This window comes from Euprymna scolopes, chromosome 35, assembly GCF_053919585.1.
Source record: "Euprymna scolopes isolate OS-2025 chromosome 35, ASM5391958v1, whole genome shotgun sequence".
Lineage (NCBI taxonomy): Eukaryota > Metazoa > Mollusca > Cephalopoda > Sepiida > Sepiolidae > Euprymna > Euprymna scolopes.
In genome coordinates, this window is record NC_136516.1 from 8,671,886 (window position 1) to 8,693,520 (window position 21,635).

A 21,635-nucleotide genomic window follows, 5' to 3' on the forward strand; every position below is an offset into this window, starting at 1 on the left:
AGTGTACCAACTACGACCGGGATTATTTGTGTTTTAACCCCGTGTATACGCCTTATCTTATTATAGGCCAATGGAGCATAATTGCTCCACTTCTCATTCTCCTTCTCTCTCACATTCCTGTCCCAGGGTACTGAGAAGTCTACAATCTGCCAGTTTTTTGAGATCTTGTCAATAACGACCAAATCTGGACGATTATGTTCCAATTGCTTGATCGTTATGACACTTTTGTCCCATCATACCTCTACCTTACCATCCTCACTTGTTCTCACTTCATCAGGCACCTCCTCAAACCATTTTCCAGCACACTTCACCCCAACCCTCTTACACACCTCCCAATATATCCGGAGTCCCATACGATCGTGTCTTTTGCGGTACTCTCTCTGCGCCAGTCCACTACACCCTGTTGCAAGATTTGATTCTGAGGTCTTACCACAAATCCAGCATTCTGCAGCAATTTCCTCTCCTAGAACCACTTTTTTGAACAATCGTGTTCCTAATGCCTGCTCTTGTGCTGCACAAACAAAAGCTTCAGTACTCTTGCGCGTTAGAGTATGAAAATAACCAGGTTGGGGTCTGGGAATGCAGCTAAACCACTAGGAATGATGTACCTTTAGTCTTTGTTAAGACATACAAAAAGAGAAGGAAAACTGCTATAAAACCTGAGGTTTATCATTCATGCTATCTGTGGTAAAACTTTGCACTGACTGTGTGCTATCAACAGTTTTAAAAAGTGTGGATTGTGTTAAAAGTGTGGATTGTGTTACACAAACCTTTACCACGATAAACAAATCTTTGTATAGTAGTCTAACAACAACATTCAGTTAGTCCCACACAAACATCTGCAATAAAAACACTGGTGAGAGAGCGAAGGTGACAGAGACAGCTAACAGATATTGCTAGCAATATCTAGCTAAAAGATTTTAGAGTGGCGACCATTGGATGATGGCCGTTTAATCACAAGCCATTCAGCAATCGCGTTGTTCATATCCTCCAATCATGACAAAGTAGGTCTTTTTTAGATACATCTCAATCACACATTCTTTTCATTGTATTTGCTTTCTTTTTGATCATGCTGTTCTTCAAAGTAAGGCTTCTTTTCGTCTGATAAGGAGAAAACTCCAAATGTCAACAATCCAAAAACACATTAATGTCATACCTTTGAAAACCAGTGGGAAACAGAAAAAACTCAGGAATAATTTAGAACATTCTCTTGATTCAGTTGATTTAACGGATGACATTGAAAATTCATGGAAAAGTTTCAGGGATGTGGTCTATGCCTCATTGCTTGAAGTACTCAGGCTTCCTATTTGCAAACATCAGGACTGGTTCAATGATAACAATGAAGAAGTGAAAAGTTAACCAGTCAAATGCAGTATGCACATAAAACATGGATCAATGACAAGAAGTTATCTACCAAACACCAAACCTATAAAAAGTGTAAAAACATGGACCAAATTGTTTTCTATCCCAACATGAAAGATACTTAGTGGTCTGATCGAGCAGCAGAATTCCAAAACGCAGTGGACAAGAAAAATACCAAATCCTGCTAAGAGGGTTTGAAGAAAGTACATGGACCCGTGGTAAGTGATAACTTTCCTATGCTGTCAGCTGACAGTGAAACAATCCACACTGACAGAAAAGAAATCTTGCTACACTGAAGAGAACATTTTGAATCTGTCCTTTACTCCAATTCTGAGATAGATGAGCAGGCTATATCACAATTCTGTAGTGACCAGAAATGCATCAGTTGTCTTATCTCCTACCTTTCATAGAAATAAAAAAATGTCATCGATATTGCCTGGTAAAGACGAAATTCCATCACAGCTTAGATGGTCTGGCCACATCGTCAGAATGAGTAATGACCGTCCACCAAAAATTCTGAAGTATAGTGTGCTTAAAAGTACTAAACGCAGAACTAGCAGACCCTGGCTCTGATACGAGGACAAACTTAAGTACAATCTTCCAGCCCTCAATATTCCAGTCAAACCTTTTGATGACTTGGCACGTGCTAGGAACACATGGAGATGCACATGCCAGGAAGAAATCAAAATTTTTGAAGCAAATCATAAGAGCAAACTGAAAGAAGAACAATTATGGACCAAGATGCCACGCAAACATCAGTCATTTTTGACAGGTATTACTCATGCCAGACTTGTGATCTTGTTTGCAAATCCCTCACTGGACTTAAATAACTGGTAATTAAACTGTTAGATACTCCTACTTTGAAACTGACGAGAGAGTCTATCATATATATATATATATATATATATATATATATATATATATATATATAGAGAGAGAGAGAGAGAGAGAGAGAGAGAGAGAGAATAAGTTAAAAAGATAAAAAGGAAAGTTAGATAGGAACTTTATTACATTATCAAGTCAATAAGGGTTACAGAATAGGGAATAAGGAAGAAACGTCTTTAGGCCATGACATTTCAAAGCGAAATGCTGCTTGTCAGAAGAGGAGAAAAACCAGCATTATACAAATGTATTGGTAAAATGACAACAACAACTATAAAAACATTCAGATTAGAAATGGGAAAAAATTTGGACATTAGAATTGGAAAAAATTAAGGAGCGGGGGGGGGTGACGAGATAAAAGAGAAAAGAGCCAGAAAAAAAAAAACAATAAAAGCTAAAACAAAATATATAAAATAATAATAATAATAATAATAATAATAATAAAGTTATAAGAAAACATTTTTTTTTTTAATTTATACAAATTTTTAAAAAATTATATAATTTGCTCCTCTTAACAGCATAGACCTTTTTTTATCCAGGTAGGTTTGTCTATCATTGAAAATTTATTTTTCAACTTAATTTTATTACTATACATATATATATATATATATATATATATATATATATATATATATATATATATATATATATATATATATATATATATATATACATATATATATATTAGTGATGGGATGATTTCAATATTTTGCTCGATTCCGATACAATTACTAATTCCATACAAAATTACTAATACTGATATCAATTCTTTATCTCTATATATTTAACTATAAAGTTGTTATTTTTTCCGATTGCCATAAAAAAATGTTAAATGTTGATATATTTTCTCAAACGTACGACTACATTTGTGAGGGAAGTGATTTTTAGATTTCAGTTTTCTGGTTATTTAAAATGAATAAGTATTTATTATTTTATCATTACTACCAGCAGTGTAAGATGTTTTAAACAAAGCCAAATAAAAAAAATACAATTAAAAGAATTGTTTTTGGCATCGGAAAATAAACACAAATTTTTCCAATTCCACCCAAAAGTTCGACTTTTTCCAATTCTGATTAATCATGCCAACATTATATATATATATATATATATATATATATATATATATATATATATATATATATATATACACACACACACACAAATTAATACATATTGGTCCTTATTACAGATTGGAGAATATCTGTACCGTTTTTAAACTGTTATAAAAAATAAATAAGTCAAATCTCTTGCAAAGTGTACTTAAATCGAATTATGGCTGATATTTTTTTCTGGAATAACAAAAATCGATCTATTTAGTCATAGAAAAGATGGGGAGGCTTAAGAAATTCATTAAAGAGGATTTAAATCAAACATAAATGAAAGATAATCAGGTAAATGAGGGATTAGGGGCTGGGTTCTCTTAATCTGGTGTTCATTAATCTTAGATTTAATAAGGGAATGAGTATAGGGATTATCTAGGAAGAAAAACTATCATTAACTTTATGATTTTTCTTCCTTAGAAATAATTAAACACTTGAAAAAAAAAAATTCTAAATTAAATCAATTCTAAATCAAAAATTAGTCTAATGCAATCAAAGGTAACACAAACGCTACCTTTTGCAAACATTTTATTCATATATGCACTCCTTAACTGGTCCCCATTTATTGACCATTAAAAGATGAAATACTAGGTTTGTACTCAATAGAATACTGGCCTCAGTGAGAGGAATGTTTCTTCTCTAACTACTCAGCTACTCCTATTCTAAATAATTAAGGAAAATTTATATCAACTATTAAAGAGGATAAGTTTCAATAAAAATTTATATCAACTATTAAAGAGGATAAGTTTCAATAAAAATTTATATTAACTATTAAAGAGGATAAGTTTCAATAAAAATTTATATCAACTATTAAAGAGAATAAGTTTCAATAAAAATTTATATCAACTATTAAAGAGAATAAGTTTCAATAAAAATTTATATTAACTATTAAAGAGAATAAGTTTCAATAAAAATTTATATCAACTATTAAAGAGAATAAGTTTCAATAAAAATTTATATCAACTATTAAAGAGAATAAGTTTCAATAAAAATTTATATCAACTATTAAAGAGGATAAGTTTCAATAAAAATTTATATCAACTATTAAAGAGAATAAGTTTCAATAAAAATTTATATCAACTATTAAAGAGAATAAGTTTCAATAAAAATTTATATTAACTATTAAAGAGAATAAGTTTCAATAAAAATTTATATCAACTATTAAAGAGAATAAGTTTCAATAAAAATTTATATCAACTATTAAAGAGAATAAGTTTCAATAAAAATTTATATCAACTATTAAAGAGGATAAGTTTCAATAAAAATTTATATCAACTATTAAAGAGGATAAGTTTCAATAAAAATTTATATCAACTATTAAAGAGGATAAGTTTCAATAAAAATTTATATCAACTATTAAAGAGGATAAGTTTCAATAAAAATTTATATCAACTATTAAAGAGGATAAGTTTCAATAAAAATTTATATCAACTATTAAAGAGGATAAGTTTCAATAAAAATTTATATCAACTATTAAAGAGGATAAGTTTCAATAAAAATTTATATCAACTATTAAAGAGGATAAGTTTCAATAAAAATTTATATCAACTATTAAAGAGAATAAGTTTCAATAAAAATTTATATCAACTATTAAAGAGGATAAGTTTCAATAAAAATTTATATCAACTATTAAAGAGAATAAGTTTCAATAAAAATTTATATCAACTATTAAAGAGGATAAGTTTCAATAAAAATTTATATCAACTATTAAAGAGGATAAGTTTCAATAAAAATTTATATCAACTATTAAAGAGGATAAGTTTCAATAAAAATTTATATCAACTATTAAAGAGGATAAGTTTCAATAAAAATTTATATCAACTATTAAAGAGGATAAGTTTCAATAAAAATTTATATCAACTATTAAAGAGGATAAGTTTCAATAAAAATTTATATCAACTATTAAAGAGGATAAGTTTCAATAAAAATTTATATCAACTATTAAAGAGGATAAGTTTCAATAAAAATTTATATCAACTATTAAAGAGGATAAGTTTCAATAAAAATTTATATCAACTATTAAAGAGAATAAGTTTCAATAAAAATTTATATCAACTATTAAAGAGGATAAGTTTCAATAAAAATTTATATCAACTATTAAAGAGGATAAGTTTCAATAAAAATTTATATCAACTATTAAAGAGGATAAGTTTCAATAAAAATTTATATCAACTATTAAAGAGGATAAGTTTCAATAAAAATTTATATCAACTATTAAAGAGAATAAGTTTCAATAAAAATGTTCCATACAAACATCTGCTTTATTCACCATAGATAACAAATAAATTTCATTGATCCTTGTTAGTGAAATGCTTGTGTTCTAAATTTTGATTTGGGTTCAAAAAACTGTTGTGACAATAGTGGCAATACGCAGAGACAACAGGATAAGGAACCACATCTGACATGTGACCGTTGAAATAGAGAGATAGAGCGACAGTACACAGAGGTAAACCTTAAACTTTGATTTCAAAGGTAATCATTGAAGATGTATGATTATGCAAATTCATCATTTGCTGTAGTAGAAAACAGTTTGTCAAAGAGGAGTGGAACAAATACAATGCAGACATGGTCAAGTCTGCTGAAAATGGGCTCTTTCTACCATGCTAGAAAATTACTCACACCTGGCAGTATCCTGTATCTCTACAAAGAATATTGTTGCCAGATCTGGGCTGAGGCATCTACCACTAGTCTCTCCTAGGCAGGGTCTAAGAAACAGTTTCCAAACTAATAGGTCTCAATCAACCAAGCTCCAACCTCTTTCCAATCATCACAATGTTGCATCCTATAGTCGATTTTACAAGTATTTTAATGGAATGTGTTCTGATGAACATAAATTCCCCTTGACTTCCCCAACAAGCAGCAAAATCTCACTCCTTCACTGTAAAAGTCTCTACATACCGGAAAGCCTTCTGCTCTGATAGTTTCTTCCCTCAGACTGCTAGACTTTGAAATTTCCTCCCGGCTTCCTGTTTACCTGACTGTACAGATATTTAAAAATTTAGATGTAATGTGAACAAACATCTCGATGCTCAACTCCCCACATAGTGTCCCTGTTAAGACTCAATAGTAGCACACTAATAAATAAAATAAGGGAAAACTAAAACAGATTTTTTAAAATCTTATCAAAAAAAAAGAAATTAAACCCGATTTTATTTTGGATTACTTTTCTCTAAGCTCTCCACCCAACAATATGTTTCCACCTGAACCACACAGAATAAATGAGGATAATTCGGCCTTTTAGCTAGGAACAAAGTGTAGTATCTGTTCTGATACTATATTTCATCTTTTATCTCCTGTGTCAGTGAAAAATGAAAAAGAAATTCATTCTACACTGAGATAATTTTTATTTTGTTCCAATCCAGAGTTAATTCTGAGGAGCTTGATTTTCCTCATATTGATAAGTGACTTTATGTCTAAATCTGCCCTCGTGGGGAGGTAAGTAAGGATTTTGTTGCAAGCAGCAAGGAAAAGTATTTGTATCAATGTTAACCTACAGAATATTTCAAGTTCTATTTTAAATAATTTTACATTCAAGAAAAAACGTTGATAAATATTATTTGTGATAAAGAAAAAAAATTTTTTTTTTATTGTACCTTCTGCATCACTCGATCACTAAAAACACTAAAAAAAAAATTGTTTTGTTAATTTGAAACAAATTTGACATCAAAAATTTGTTTTTCTAAATAGTAAGGGAGATAATCCTGTCAAAAGTTTGCTTCAAAATAAATTTTAAAAAAATAAAATTTAGTTTTATAAATTGTTTGACAGCATTAAAAAATAAGTCCAAAATTCAACCTCACTAAAAAAAAAAAATGCAGACAATATTTATGATGTACGTACCCATCATGGAACGAATATGTCATATTCTAAAAATCACAGAAATTGATTAAGTAGTTATGAGAAAGCGAGAATGGTGTTTCTTGATCCGCCAAATAAAGGGAAGCAACTTAAGTCGAACTGCCAAGATTTTAAAATCAGCCTTATAATGGCTATGATATACTATTAATCATTAAAAATTGTAAAAAAATAAAATGATTTTCTACATAAAGAAAAAAAACTTGATTAATTTACATGGTTTTTTGAATATGATATTTTCATTCCTTAACTAGAGCGTACATTACTGATCGCCGAGTATTCAGCAAACTCCTGCTGGCGCTTGTGGAAAAGACATGCTTCCGTATCAAGGTTGTAATTGAAGCTGAAGGCAGCTACATTGAATAGATGTCAGCTCTATCTACTACAAGTACCCAAATTGATTTTTTCAATAAAAGTTTTAAAATAAAGCTGTAGTGTTGTTTTCTTTAGGGGGACAAATTTATCGTTCCACCCTATATTTGTTTGTTTTTTTATTAGGTTGAATTCTAGATAACCAAAGTATGAAACAATTATTTTGTTAAGTCATACAATAGTTTAAAAGATTATTCTTCATTAACAAACTGATTTTAAAAAATACTTTTATTTACTAAGTTATCAACATTCACCAACTTCATCTTCCTTTCCTTGATGACTTCCAAAGAATTATTTTTGTAAACATTGATTTAATATTAACAACGCAAAACAGACATTGAAATTTAAAACTGATTGGATAGTTGAAAATCTTTAACTTTTAAAAAGAAAAACACGTGACATAAGTAAAATACTAAGGGAGATAATCCTATAAAAATTTGATTTAAATCAGAAAAACAACTCAAGCAAGCGCTACCAAACAATGATCCCGCATACCGATTCGCTAATATGCACATGGGGTTTTCAAAAGAGAATGCACTCTGTTTTGACGCTTTCCTCTTGAAGGATTCTCTGTGCACCACCAACCTCTTCACTGTTGATGTCTCCAGATGCCAAAAGGCTTTCTAATTGCCTTTTTCCTTGAACTGCGAGCTTTTGAAATTTCCTCCCTGCATCATCATGTTTCTCTGACTGACTGTACCAACATGCAGAAATTTAAATGTAATGTGAACACATATCTTGCTGTACAACTCCCCACTAATGATGCCCCTATGAAGATAGCTCAAAATTCACAGTAGTTCCTTATGTCTTTATGGCAATGTGCCTTGTGTGAGGTTAACTAAAGTGAAAAAAAAAAAAAAAAAAACAAAGAAAAAAATATATACAGTAGCTGAGTGATGAAGGTATTTATGTACAATAAGGGTATTTTACTTACATTGTATTCAAATGACAATGTGTTACTGGAACAGAATTGATGTAATTACCTGTATATTATTTCCCTGTTATTGGGGTTTTCCAAATTGTATGTGGTAACAAAAATATTGTGATGCTAACAAGAAGAAAGGAACACAGCACAGATGAAAATGTAATAAAAAAAAAAATTGTATTTTAAAGAAAAAGAGAGAAAAGAAAGAGAGGAAATCGTCTCGCAATTAGCTGGTATTTGCAGGACTCATCTCTGAAGATGCATCCTTTTAACAGTTCTTATATTTCTCGTTCTCCAACTTCATTTCAGATGGATTGTAGAAATAGAGAGCCTTATCTTTTGTGCCACAGTTACTGATTTAATTCTCACACATGCCCTGCTGTCTTGAAGATGAAGATAGCATCAAGCAGACTTGCTTTCACAGAGGATCACAGCCAAAAAAGAAATAAATACTGAAAGAAATACTTGTGTGGGGTTTAGTGAAGATTCTAAAAAGTTAGCCTGTGATTAGTTGTTTTTCATCCAATTACAAGGCATTTGATTTGATTTGGTTATTTTGTTTTACGGCATATGAACCGTTTTTGGGTTATTTAATACTGAATCTAATCATTTTGGGTAAAAGTTTTTATGTTTCAAGTTTTTTGTATCTTTAAATATTTATTCATGATGTTTGGTTTGGTTGTTTTGTGTGGGATTTTTTTTATTTTTAGCTTTGTAGAACTTGATTGAATTTTGCAACAAGGAAAGGGAAAAACATAATAACATCAATGTTTGGTGCATTTCAGGTCAAGAAGCTAGTATCTTCAGACAATCTAATCTGGTAGTGATTAGGTGAAAATGCTTAATCTTGAATGTTTTCACCCAAATCATAGGTTGACTCTTCTGGTTAAGGAACGGAGAGTTGATTTTATGAGAAATTATCATCAGAAAGGATGAGTAGGAGGGGAGTGGGGGACAAGCATATAACAAGAAGATAGACAAGAAAATGGAGAAGAAAAGACAGACGTGTTGACGGCTTCAGTCATCGATGAAGTTGGATAGGAATGATGCACCTATTCTCAGTTGTTTCTAATATTTTTAATGATGAATGTATCTGTAATTAAAATAAAAAATATATTTTATGTAAAATACAAGTGCTTGTTGTTGTTCTTATGTAATGCTGTAGAATAGGATGTCATCTTGGGTTTAGCAATAAATAATTAATTGCTAATAATGATGAATATTAATTAACCAATTCTGTTACATTCAATTCCAAGCAACCAAACCAGTAATACCTTGTGTGGTATTAGCCCTGGATGAGTTATGTCAGCTTCCTCTGAAAGAAGAAGTTTACAGAAAATATGAAATTCACAAGCGGTCCCAGCCACATGTATATCCTGATCCTGGGAAGATTATGTACAGCGCCTAGCATTTCCAAATGGTTGTCAATCTGGTACTGGGCAGTCTCCATGTCACTTAACTTCGGTGATCTAATGAGAACTGGTGTTTCTATGCGATTATGCCATACTGGGATGCATTTATTAGATCCAAAACCACATTTTCAAGGTAAAAAGTAATTAAGATATCGCCATATAAAATTGTCAGCAGCCATCTTGTATGAGATCGTGAAATAGTTATATCCAAGATGTTTTAGCATGCAACTCAGTATCAGAAATTAGAAAACAATATTTAATGCTAATCAATGTATTCAGAATTGTCATTGTTACATTTTCTAAAGAGAAAAAATTGAAAAAAAGAATAGAAAGTCAATTGAAAATGCCAAAAACCGCCATGGACACATTTATCTTCCTTGAACAGCCCCATGTTTGCCTTGATTACCTCCCTTGATCTAACATTTACAAATTTCTGGCCTTTAATATAATTTATCATCGTTTTTTTTTTTTTTTTTTTTTTAATTTATTCACTTTACTTTTATGTATGGTTGAATATTTAGATGATTAAACTCATTTTTACTTATTGAAATGAGAACAAATATTGTTTGAGCATGACTCGGGTTTATTCAACGTTAACTTTGATGATAATATGTGATTCCTTAGTTAATCAAGCCCTAGTCCAGCACCTAACAGCTGCTAAACTCCAGACTGACAAACAATATGGATTCAGGCAAGCCCGTTCAACAGCAGATATCTTAACTGTAGTTTCTGAACGTATATACCGTTCATTGGATAAAACAGGGGAGGGTAGAGCGGTGGCCCTTGATATATCTAAGGCTTTTGACAGGGTATGGCACGATGGTCGTCTAAGGAAAATTAGATCATATGGAATCACTGGAAGAATTCATAATGTAATTAAATCCTTCTTAAGTAAGAGAAAAATCAAAGTTGTCCTCGACGGACGTACATCCAAACAATATGACATAAATGCGGGAGTACCTCAGGGGTCTATCCTTGGACCTCTATTATTCCTGATATTCATAAACGACCTCCCTGATAAAATTGTTTCGGAGATGGGTATATTTGCTGATGACACCACTCTCTATAACAAATATGAGGGGAAAACAAATGAACACATATCCAAGGAAATGGCAGAAACACTAGAGGATGACCTCCAATCCATAGTGGAATGGGGACAAAAATGGTTGGTCACATTCAATGCTGCTAAGACTAAGCTTGTTTCCTTCAATAACTACAAGAAACCTTCTTTACCACCAATAGCAATGGCCAAGAACACATTGCCTGAAAGTACTTCTTTTAAACTCCTCGGCCTAACGTTTACAGGGAATATGAACTGGAATAGATACATTGAGAGCATTGCCAACACCTCTATAAGGCAACCATTCACCCATGTATGGAGTACTGTTGTCACATCTGGGCTGGTGCATCTGCTGCTTGTCTCTCGCTCCTGGACAGGGTTCAAAAGAGAGTCGCCAACCTGATAGGTCCTGAACTGTCATCTAGGCTTCAACCTCTGTCCCATCGACGAGATGTTGCATCCCTCTGCCTGTTCTACAAATACTTTAATGGTGAATGCTCTGACGAACTGCAAACACTTGTACCTCCCCGACGTAACTACCCCCGACAAACCCGACAAGCTACTAAGTCTCATCCCTTTACAGTAGAGATCCCTAGGTGCAAGAAAGCCTTTTACTCCAATAGTTTCTTCCCCAGAACTGCGGGTCTTTGGAACTCCCTCCCGGGATTCTGCTTTCCAACTGCAATGATATGCAGAAGTTCAATTGTAATGTTAACAAACGTCTTTCTACTCTTCTCCCTTCATAATGACCCCGCTAATTAAGTCCCTAATAGTAGCCCCCTGCTTTAAAGTGGCACTGTGCCTTGTTTGGGGTGAAAATTGAATTAAAAAAAAAAAAAAAAAAAAATAGATCTGACTTAAGTAACTGTCTATGTTTAAAATTAGGTGGATCTTGTGTTATGTTTAAAATTAGGTGGATCTTGTGTTATGTTTAAAATTAGGTGGATCTTGTGTTATGTTTAAAATTAGGTGGATCTTGTGTTATGTTTAAAATTAGGTGGATCTTGTGTTATGTTTAAAATTAGGTGGATCTTGTGTTATGTTTAAAATTAGGTGGATCTTGTGTTATGTTTAAAATTAGGTGGATCTTGTGTTATGTTTAAAATTAGGTGGATCTTGTGTTATGTTTAAAATTAGGTGGATCTTGTGTTATGTTTAAAATTAGGTGGATCTTGTGTTATGTTGATTAATCGGACTATTATTCTCATCTTGGGTGTTATTAGCATAACGTTTCGGTCGCTGCAACCTGCGACCTTTTTCAGATGTTGAAAACATGCTTGTTTTTCTCTACTAAGGAAAAGAAATCGAACTATGGGTTTAGGGGTGGGTCTGCAGATTATAAAGAAGGTTCAATCTTCAGGGCTCACTAGGATAGTTTTTAACGGCTCAATTTTGGGGGATATCTATACTAATTCGTTAATATTAGTGAAAAAATGTTTTACGAAACAGGATTGATACACATGCGTATTTTTTTTTTTGTTTTAAAAACACAATGCGAGAAGGGGTGGAGCTCCAAGAAAAAAGAGGGTTTTTTTTTTTTGTTTTTGTGAAGTTACCTCCCTTTGGCATGGCATATGTCATGTTTTCTTTTTCAGTGATTTTGTGATTAGGGGCATCGAAATGCTGTTTAGTTCTATACTGGGATGATTAATGATGTTATTATTATCTATCATATGTGCTGCCATCTTTCTTCTGTATCCAGTATTTTGACATCATCCCACATTGGGGAATGATTACTCTTTTTCTAAGTTTAGCTAAGGCTGTTTTTTTTATTTCTCTGTGTGTGACAGCTTTTCGGTGTTCTTCCAGTCTTACTTTGAAAGGCAGTATGTTTCGCTTTTATAAAGTTTCCCACATTTACATGAAATCTCATAAATGCAAGTGGATCTTATTTGCTTGTTTGTGTGCATGCATAACGGATGACACTATAAAAGGATGACGTCATCCACTTAAACAGAATTGAAAGACATTGCTGTTCAATACATGCCAGTATATAAAATGGAAGTTAAACAGCATAATGATGATAATATGATGATGGGCAAATCTTTTATAACGTCACAGACAGATGCAATCATCCACTAAAACAGGTTAAAGACACTGGGAAGAGATCCTTTATGACATCGTAAATGTTAAAGTAATAAAAGAATGATATTATCTATCAAAATAAAAAACATAGACAATCTAAAAAATTATGTGTTATCTACATGGTCAGTAAATATATATATATATATATATATACATGTTTAATTATAAAAGAAATATATACTTTTAATGTATATTTCAATAAATTTTTTTATAAACTGCCACAACGAATTAAGCTCGATAAAAATGAACTTACACTTTTAGAGCATATATATGTTGTGGTAGGCTTGCACGTTCATCAACATAAATTAATGTAAATATGTACTGAGTTTATATATATACAACCGTAGACTTTATTTAAACAAGAAAGAACATTTACACATTTTTTTTTGACAGGAAATAGCTTTTATTAAAAAATGCATAAGATATATGTGTGCGTGCATACATGTGTGTGGACTGAAATTAATATTTTGTTTAAAGTTGTTACTGAGGTAATTCATGCTTGTTGAGTTTGTTTGTTCATGAAAATCCAAGATGGCGTAATGGTAAAATATAAAGGTAACTGCAGCTTCTCTTCTAAATTTTCGGATTCTCACCATGTCGTATCACATTTTAATTCCTTTTGATGGATTGATTGTTGCTATTTCTTCTGATGAGTTAAACGCATAATAGATTCACTAATTGATATAATTATTAAGTGATTGATTTTGTGCTACGAAACAGACACTGTCAAGAACTGTAAGGATCAATTGATGTAAAGGAATAAAATATAAAAATTGTCAACATCATGTATTTTGGAATATAAATTTTTGTCATTTATTATACATTATATATATATATGTATATATATATATATATATATATATATATATATATATATATATATATATATATATATATATGAGAATAAAATGCATGATATATCATAAAATGAAATCCCATGGAGATAGGACGTGAAAAAGACAAAAGGAAAACCAAACTAAATACAGGAATAAAACAAGAGCATTAGTGATTCATACAGATTAAATGGATATCTTCAGAAAACATGAAGATTTTGAATTTATTAAAATAACATGCTTCTTTTCCTACTAAGGAAAAAGAGGGTTAGCTCTGTATTACAAGAATTCGGACCGTTTGTTTGAGGGTGGGTAGCTGATGATACTACCATCTTTGGTAGCACATCTAAGACCGTAAACAACCAAGTTCTCTCCGATTCTCTCTCCTTTGATCTTGAGCACCTGGTACAATGGGGAAAGAAGTGGCTGGTTACTTTTAATGCATCTAAAACCAAACTTTTATCTTTACATCATCAACGCTCTGATCCCCATCTGGCATCAATTGAAATGATTAGCTCTTATCTTGGGGAGGCCTCATGTTTTGACAAGCTTCTGGGCTTGACCTTTACTCCTGATCTGAAATGGAACACATACATCAAATCCATTGCCAAGGCCGCTGGAAAAATGATGGGATCCTTTTATCAATCCAGTATATATCTCACTGCTGATGCAATTCTCTATCTATATAAGAGCCAGGTACATCCAAATCTGGGCAGGAGCTGCTAGAAAGGACTTATTCTACCTTGATAGAGTTCAAAATAGACTTTGTAGCCTCGTAGGAGATGTGCTTTTTTCTTCCCTGCAACCTCTTTCACACAGAAGAGATGTTGCGATTTTGTCTCTGCTTTATCGATTTTTTCATGGCAAGTGTTCGACTGAGCTTCAATCTATGGTCCCCCTCGCCAAACTTTCACAAGAAACACTCGTCTAGCTGAAAACACTATCAATAATTCCCCCAACTCTTTATCTGTGCCTAAACCTAAACATAGATTCCATGAACAAAGCTTCTTTCTTAGAACTGCACGCCTGTGGAACTGTCTTCCATTTTCCTACTTTTCAGCTGACTACAATATGATTGTCTTCAAGTCCAACATAAACAAGTTTTTGATGAGCCGTTCCACTTAAGTTGACAAATTTACCAAATTTCGATTACTATCGATTACTATATTGTCCAATTGACTACTGTACAAACTTTAACCCTTATCCTCAAGTGGCCTCTGGGCCTTGATAAGTGGTGATGCCTATGTAAAAAAAAAAAAAAAAAAGATCATAAAGAAGGTTCAATCATTAGGGGTCACTAAGATATTTGTTAAAAGTTTTTCTATGGCTCAATTTTTCAGGATATCTATATTAATTGTTAATATTAGCGAAAAAAAATGTTTTACGAAAATTAGTATCGATACCCATACGTATTTTTTTTAAAACACGATGTAAGGGGGACAATTCTAAAAAAAACAAAAAAAAACAGTTTTTTATTATGGTGAAGTTACCTCCCTTGGGATAAGCATATATTGTCTTCTTTGTCTGTGATTTTGTAATTAGAGGCGTCCAAATGCAACTTGAGTCTATGCTAGAGTGACTAATGTTTTGTAAAACACTTTCTTTCACTAATATTAACAATTAGTACAGATATCCCGAAAAATTGAGCCATAGAAAAACTTTCAAGAAATATCTTAGTGACCCCTGATGATTGAACCTTCTTTATGATCTACGGACCCACCCTCAAACAAACGGTTCGAATTCTTGTATTGCAGAGCCAACCCTCTTTTTCCTTAGTAGGAAAAGAAGCATGTTCTCAACACCCGAAGAAGGTCGCAGATTGCAGTGACCGATACGTTGTGCTAATAACACTCAAGATGAAAATAACAGTCTGATTAATCAACATAACAGAAGAATTCACATCTCATCTCAAAAATTCAGAATTGAATCACTATTTTTTTACTAAAAGCTTTTTCCTATATAAGCAAAATACATGTTAGAATATTTTTTTAGTTCTGTTTGGAAGCAATTTCATTTTAATATTACTAATTAGCCTTAGTTTGTAATAAACTGACTCTCACCCTCTCTCACCCAGCTATCTATGTATGACTCTCACCCTCTCTCACTTAGCTATCTATGTATGACTCTCACCCTCTCTCACTTAGCTATCTATGTATGACTCTCACCCTCTCTCACTTAGCTATCTATGTATGACTCTCACCCTCTCTCACTTAGCTATCTATGTATGACTCTCACCCTCTCTCACTTAGCTATCTATGTATGACTCTCACCCTCTCTCACTTAGCTATCTATGTATGACTCTCACCCTCTCTCACTTAGCTATCTATGTATGACTCTCACCCTCTCTCACTTAGCTATCTATGTATGACTCTCACCCTCTCTCACTTAGCTATCTATGTATGACTCTCACCCTCTCTCACTTAGCTATCTATGTATGACTCTCACCCTCTCTCACTTAGCTATCTATGTATGACTCTCACCCTCTCTCACCCAGCTATCTATGTATGACTCTCACCCTCTCTCACTTAGCTATCTATGTATGACTCTCACCCTCTCTCACTTAGCTATCTATGTATGACTCTCACCCTCTCTCACTTAGCTATCTATGTATGACTCTCACCCTCTCTCACTTAGCTATCTATGTATGACTCTCACCCTCTCTCACTTAGCTATCTTTGTATGACTCTCACCCTCTCTCACTTAGCTATCTATGTATGACTCTCACCCTCTCTCACTTAGCTATCTATGTATGACTCTCACCCTCTCTCACTTAGCTATCTATGTATGACTCTCACCCTCTCTCACTTAGCTATCTATGTATGACTCTCACCCTCTCTCACTTAGCTATCTATGTATGACTCTCACCCTCTCTCACTTAGCTATCTATGTATGACTCTCACCCTCTCTCACTTAGCTATCTATGTATGACTCTCACCCTCTCTCACTTAGCTATCTATGTATGACTCTCACCCTCTCTCACCCAGCTATCTATGTATGACTCTCACCCTCTCTCACTTAGCTATCTATGTATGACTCTCACCCTCTCTCACTTAGCTATCTTTGTATGACTCTCACCCTCTCTCACTTAGCTATCTATGTATGACTCTCACCCTCTCTCACTTAGCTATCTATGTATGACTCTCACCCTCTCTCACTTAGCTATCTATGTATGACTCTCACCCTCTCTCACTTAGCTATCTATGTATGACTCTCACCCTCTCTCACTTAGCTATCTATGTATGACTCTCACCCTCTCTCACTTAGCTATCTATGTATGACTCTCACCCTCTCTCACCCAGCTATCTATGTATGACTCTCACCCTCTCTCACTTAGCTATCTATGTATGACTCTCACCCTCTCTCACTTAGCTATCTATGTATGACTCTCACCCTCTCTCACTTAGCTATCTATGTATGACTCTCACCCTCTCTCACCCAGCTATCTATGTATGACTCTCACCCTCTCTCACCCAGCTATCTATGTATGACTCTCACCCTCTCTCACTTAGCTATCTATGTATGACTCTCACCCTCTCTCACTTAGCTATCTATGTATGACTCTCACCCTCTCTCACTTAGCTATCTTTGTATGACTCTCACCCTCTCTCACTTAGCTATCTATGTATGACTCTCACCCTCTCTCACTTAGCTATCTATGTATGACTCTCACCCTCTCTCACTTAGCTATCTATGTATGACTCTCACCCTCTCTCACCCAGCTATCTATGTATGACTCTCACCCTCTCTCACTTAGCTATCTATGTATGACTCTCACCCTCTCTCACCCAGCTATCTATGTATGACTCTCACCCTCTCTCACTTAGCTATCTATGTATGACTCTCACCCTCTCTCACTTAGCTATCTTTGTATGACTCTCACCCTCTCTCACTTAGCTATCTATGTATGACTCTCACCCTCTCTCACTTAGCTATCTTTGTATGACTCTCACCCTCTCTCACTTAGCTATCTATGTATGACTCTCACCCTCTCTCACTTAGCTATCTATGTATGACTCTCACCCTCTCTCACTTAGCTATCTATGTATGACTCTCACCCTCTCTCACTTAGCTATCTATGTATGACTCTCACCCTCTCTCACCCAGCTATCTATGTATGACTCTCACCCTCTCTCACTTAGCTATCTATGTATGACTCTCACCCTCTCTCACTTAGCTATCTATGTATGACTCTCACCCTCTCTCACTTAGCTATCTATGTATGACTCTCACCCTCTCTCACTTAGCTATCTTTGTATGACTCTCACCCTCTCTCACTTAGCTATCTATGTATGACTCTCACCCTCTCTCACTTAGCTATCTATGTATGACTCTCACCCTCTCTCACTTAGCTATCTATGTATGACTCTCACCCTCTCTCACTTAGCTATCTATGTATGACTCTCACCCTCTCTCACTTAGCTATCTATGTATGACTCTCACCCTCTCTCACTTAGCTATCTATGTATGACTCTCACCCTCTCTCACTGTATTGTATCTGTGATAAAACTATGTAATAACACTAAAATAATTTGTATATTTACCTGTATTTTGTTGAAGTATAAACCAGCTTCGTAAGGTATAACATTATAAGTAGAGATTCCAATTATGGGTTTGTCGGTGGGATTTTTAGCTGTGTAAAATGCTAAAGCTGTTTCACCGGGAATCACCTACAACAAAAAAAAAATCAATCAGAATTAACAAAATTTGCTGTTTCTCCAGATCAATCCCAATATCTAAAAAAAGAAAACTGCAAAAAAACTTTATGTACTTACCTGTAAGGTTAAAAAAAGAAAAGAAGAAAAAGACTCTACACCTAAATTTATGCAATTTCATCCAGTATTTTTATTTTTTTAAAAATAAATCTCTATGTAAATTTAGAAAGCAATTCTTAACCTAAGGAGGGTGGGTGGCTTTGTAAACTCTCCTACTTTGTTTAAAGTTTGAGTTATGTCCCTTTAGCCACTGACCTTAATGAAGACAGAAAATGGCTGCCGAGTGATTTTACAGATAAAGTTTTTTTTTTTAAATACTGAACGAATCTATGTTATTTTTGGTGCACTAGGAGAATTTTTTAATATTGGGGCGAAACTGGAGAATCATCCAAAGCTTTAATTAATTTTCCTTGAATATAAAAAAAAGTTTAAAAAGAAAAGAATGTGTTGGAATTATGTTAGATATTGAGCTGGTAGATCCATAAGTATATAATTTAGTTGAGAATAACAAGAAATGGAAAACTGTTGAGAGATTAACTGAGGTCAACTTGATGATCCAGAGTTGAAAATTGCTTGGGCTATGGGACCTTATGGGAATGGATATGAATTCGCTTGGTTCAGAGGGAGAGGATGACAGAAAAGAGAGTCTCTTGAGATGAAACACGTCAGATATTCAAACATTAATTACAGGATGGCATTTTCACTGAATGTAAGATGGTCAACATTATGAACTTTAGAATATAGACTTTTATCATTCATTCACTATATTGCTCTGTAATTAGGTTGAGCTTCTTAAATAAGGATAGGTATATATTATAAGGAAATAAAGTATATTTTGACATATATATATATATATATATATATATATATATATATATATATATATATAAAATAAGGATTAAGGACTATCCATTAATCTAGTGTTTCCTTTTCAGATTAAATATGTTTTTAATTCATTTCAAACTGTTTTTAACATATTTTATTAACTGTTTGCTCATATATATATATATATATATATATATATAAAGAATGAAGGGGGGGGACCATAAAATGCCGAATGAATAACATCAAATATTAATTTATTATAAGATGTTTCAAAAATAGTTATACAAATTAGGTATTTTAATGACTTTAGGTTTTTCTTCTGCACTATATACACAATATTTTAAAATGTTGTTGTATTACTTATTTAAATAAAAATAAGCCTTTCTGATGTATTTCAAAATGTTGTATTATTTATTTAAATAACATAACTCTTTCTGATGTATTTCAAAATGTTGTTACATAACGTTGACAAGAAATTTCTTGCGGAATTAGTCAAAACCAATCCACGCATAACTGTTTGAGAACTTGCTTCTGAATTAAACATAATGTATACAACGATTTCCAACCACTTGAGAGAGATTGGAAAGACAAAAGAACTTGATAAATGGGTGCCGTCCGAATTGAACGACAACCAAAAGAAACGCTGTTAGGAAGTGTCATCTCAACTTCTTTTATGCAACAATAACGACCCGTTTCTTGACTGGGTTTTGACTTGCGATGAAAAGTGGGTTCTTTATGACAACCGGCGACACTTAGTTCTCAGTGGTTAGATGTTAACAAAGCTCCACAACACTTCCCAAAATCAGAGTTGCATCAAAAGAAGGTCATGCTGACTGTTTGGTGGTTTGTGGCCAGTCTCATCCATTACAGTTTTTTAAATGCAAGTGAAACCATTACAGCAGAAAAGTACTGTCAACAAATGGATGAAATGCATCAGAAACTTTGACAACACCCAGCATTACTCAATAGAAAAGGCCCAATTCTCCTCCACGACAATGCTCGACCACACGTTGCTAAACAAACTCTGCAGAAATTAAACAAATTGGGCTACAAAACTCTGCCTCATCTGCCATACTCTCTAGACCTCTCACCAACCAACCATCTATTTTTTAAACATCTCAACAACTATCTGTATGAGAAATGCTCTTAAAACTTAAGTGATATCAAAAACGCCTTCAGCGACTTCATTGCCATCAAAATGCAAAATTTTTATATTACTGGGATAAATACACTTGTTCTGCATTGGCAAAAGCGCATTGGTTCAATCAGTTCTTATTTTGATCAATAAATTTTTGTTTCAGTCGAGATATGCTTATCTGGATTTAAAAGTTAAAACTGCAAGAACTTTCTTGTCAATCTGATATTACTGATTTAAATAACTGTAACCCTTTCTCATGTATTTCAAAATGTTATTGCATTATTAATTTAAATAACTGTAACCCTTTCTGGTGTATTTCAAAATGTTATTGTATTATTGATTTAAATGACAGTAACCTTTTCTCATGTATTTCAAAATGTTATTGTTTTATTGATTTAAATGACAGTAACCTGTTCTCATATATTTCAAAATGTTATTGTATTATTGATTTAAATGACATTAATCTTTTCTCATGTATTTCAAAATGTTATTGTATTATTGATTTAAATGACATTAATCTTTTCTCATGTATTTCAAAATGTTATTGTATTATTGATTTAAATGACATTAACCTTTTCTCATATATTTCAAAATGTTATTGTATTATTGATTTAAATGACATTAATCTTTTCTCATGTATTTCAAAATGTTATTGTTTTATTGATTTAAATGACATTAACCTTTTCTCATGTATTTCAAAATGTTATTGTTTTATTGATTTAAATGACATTAACCTTTTCTCATATATTTCAAAATGTTATTGTATTATTGATTTAAATGACATTAATCTTTTCTCATGTATTTCAAAATGTTATTGTATTATTGATTTAAATGACATTAACCTTTTCTCATGTATTTCAAAATGTTATTGTTTTATTGATTTAAATGACATTAACCTGTTCTCATATATTTTAAAATGTTATTGTATTATTGATTTAAATGACATTAATCTTTTCTCATGTATTTCAAAATGTTATTGTATTATTGATTTAAATGACATTAATCTTTTCTCATGTATTTCAAAATGTTATTGTATTATTGATTTAAATGACATTAATCTTTTCTCATGTATTT

The 21,635-nt window shown here is 32.6% G+C and overlaps 1 protein-coding gene across 2 annotated transcripts in view; it reads right to left on the reverse strand.

The window, feature by feature from the left end:
* Positions 1–21,635, reverse strand: part of LOC145259668 (cytochrome c oxidase assembly protein ctaG-like) — a 357,953-nt gene that overhangs the window by 311,380 nt on the left and 24,938 nt on the right. For both annotated transcript variants that reach the window (XM_080117326.1, XM_080117327.1), the window contains exon 4: positions 18,428–18,553. In XM_080117326.1, the coding sequence (XP_079973452.1) occupies positions 18,428–18,553 (126 nt within the window). The remainder of the gene's footprint in view (positions 1–18,427; positions 18,554–21,635) is intronic.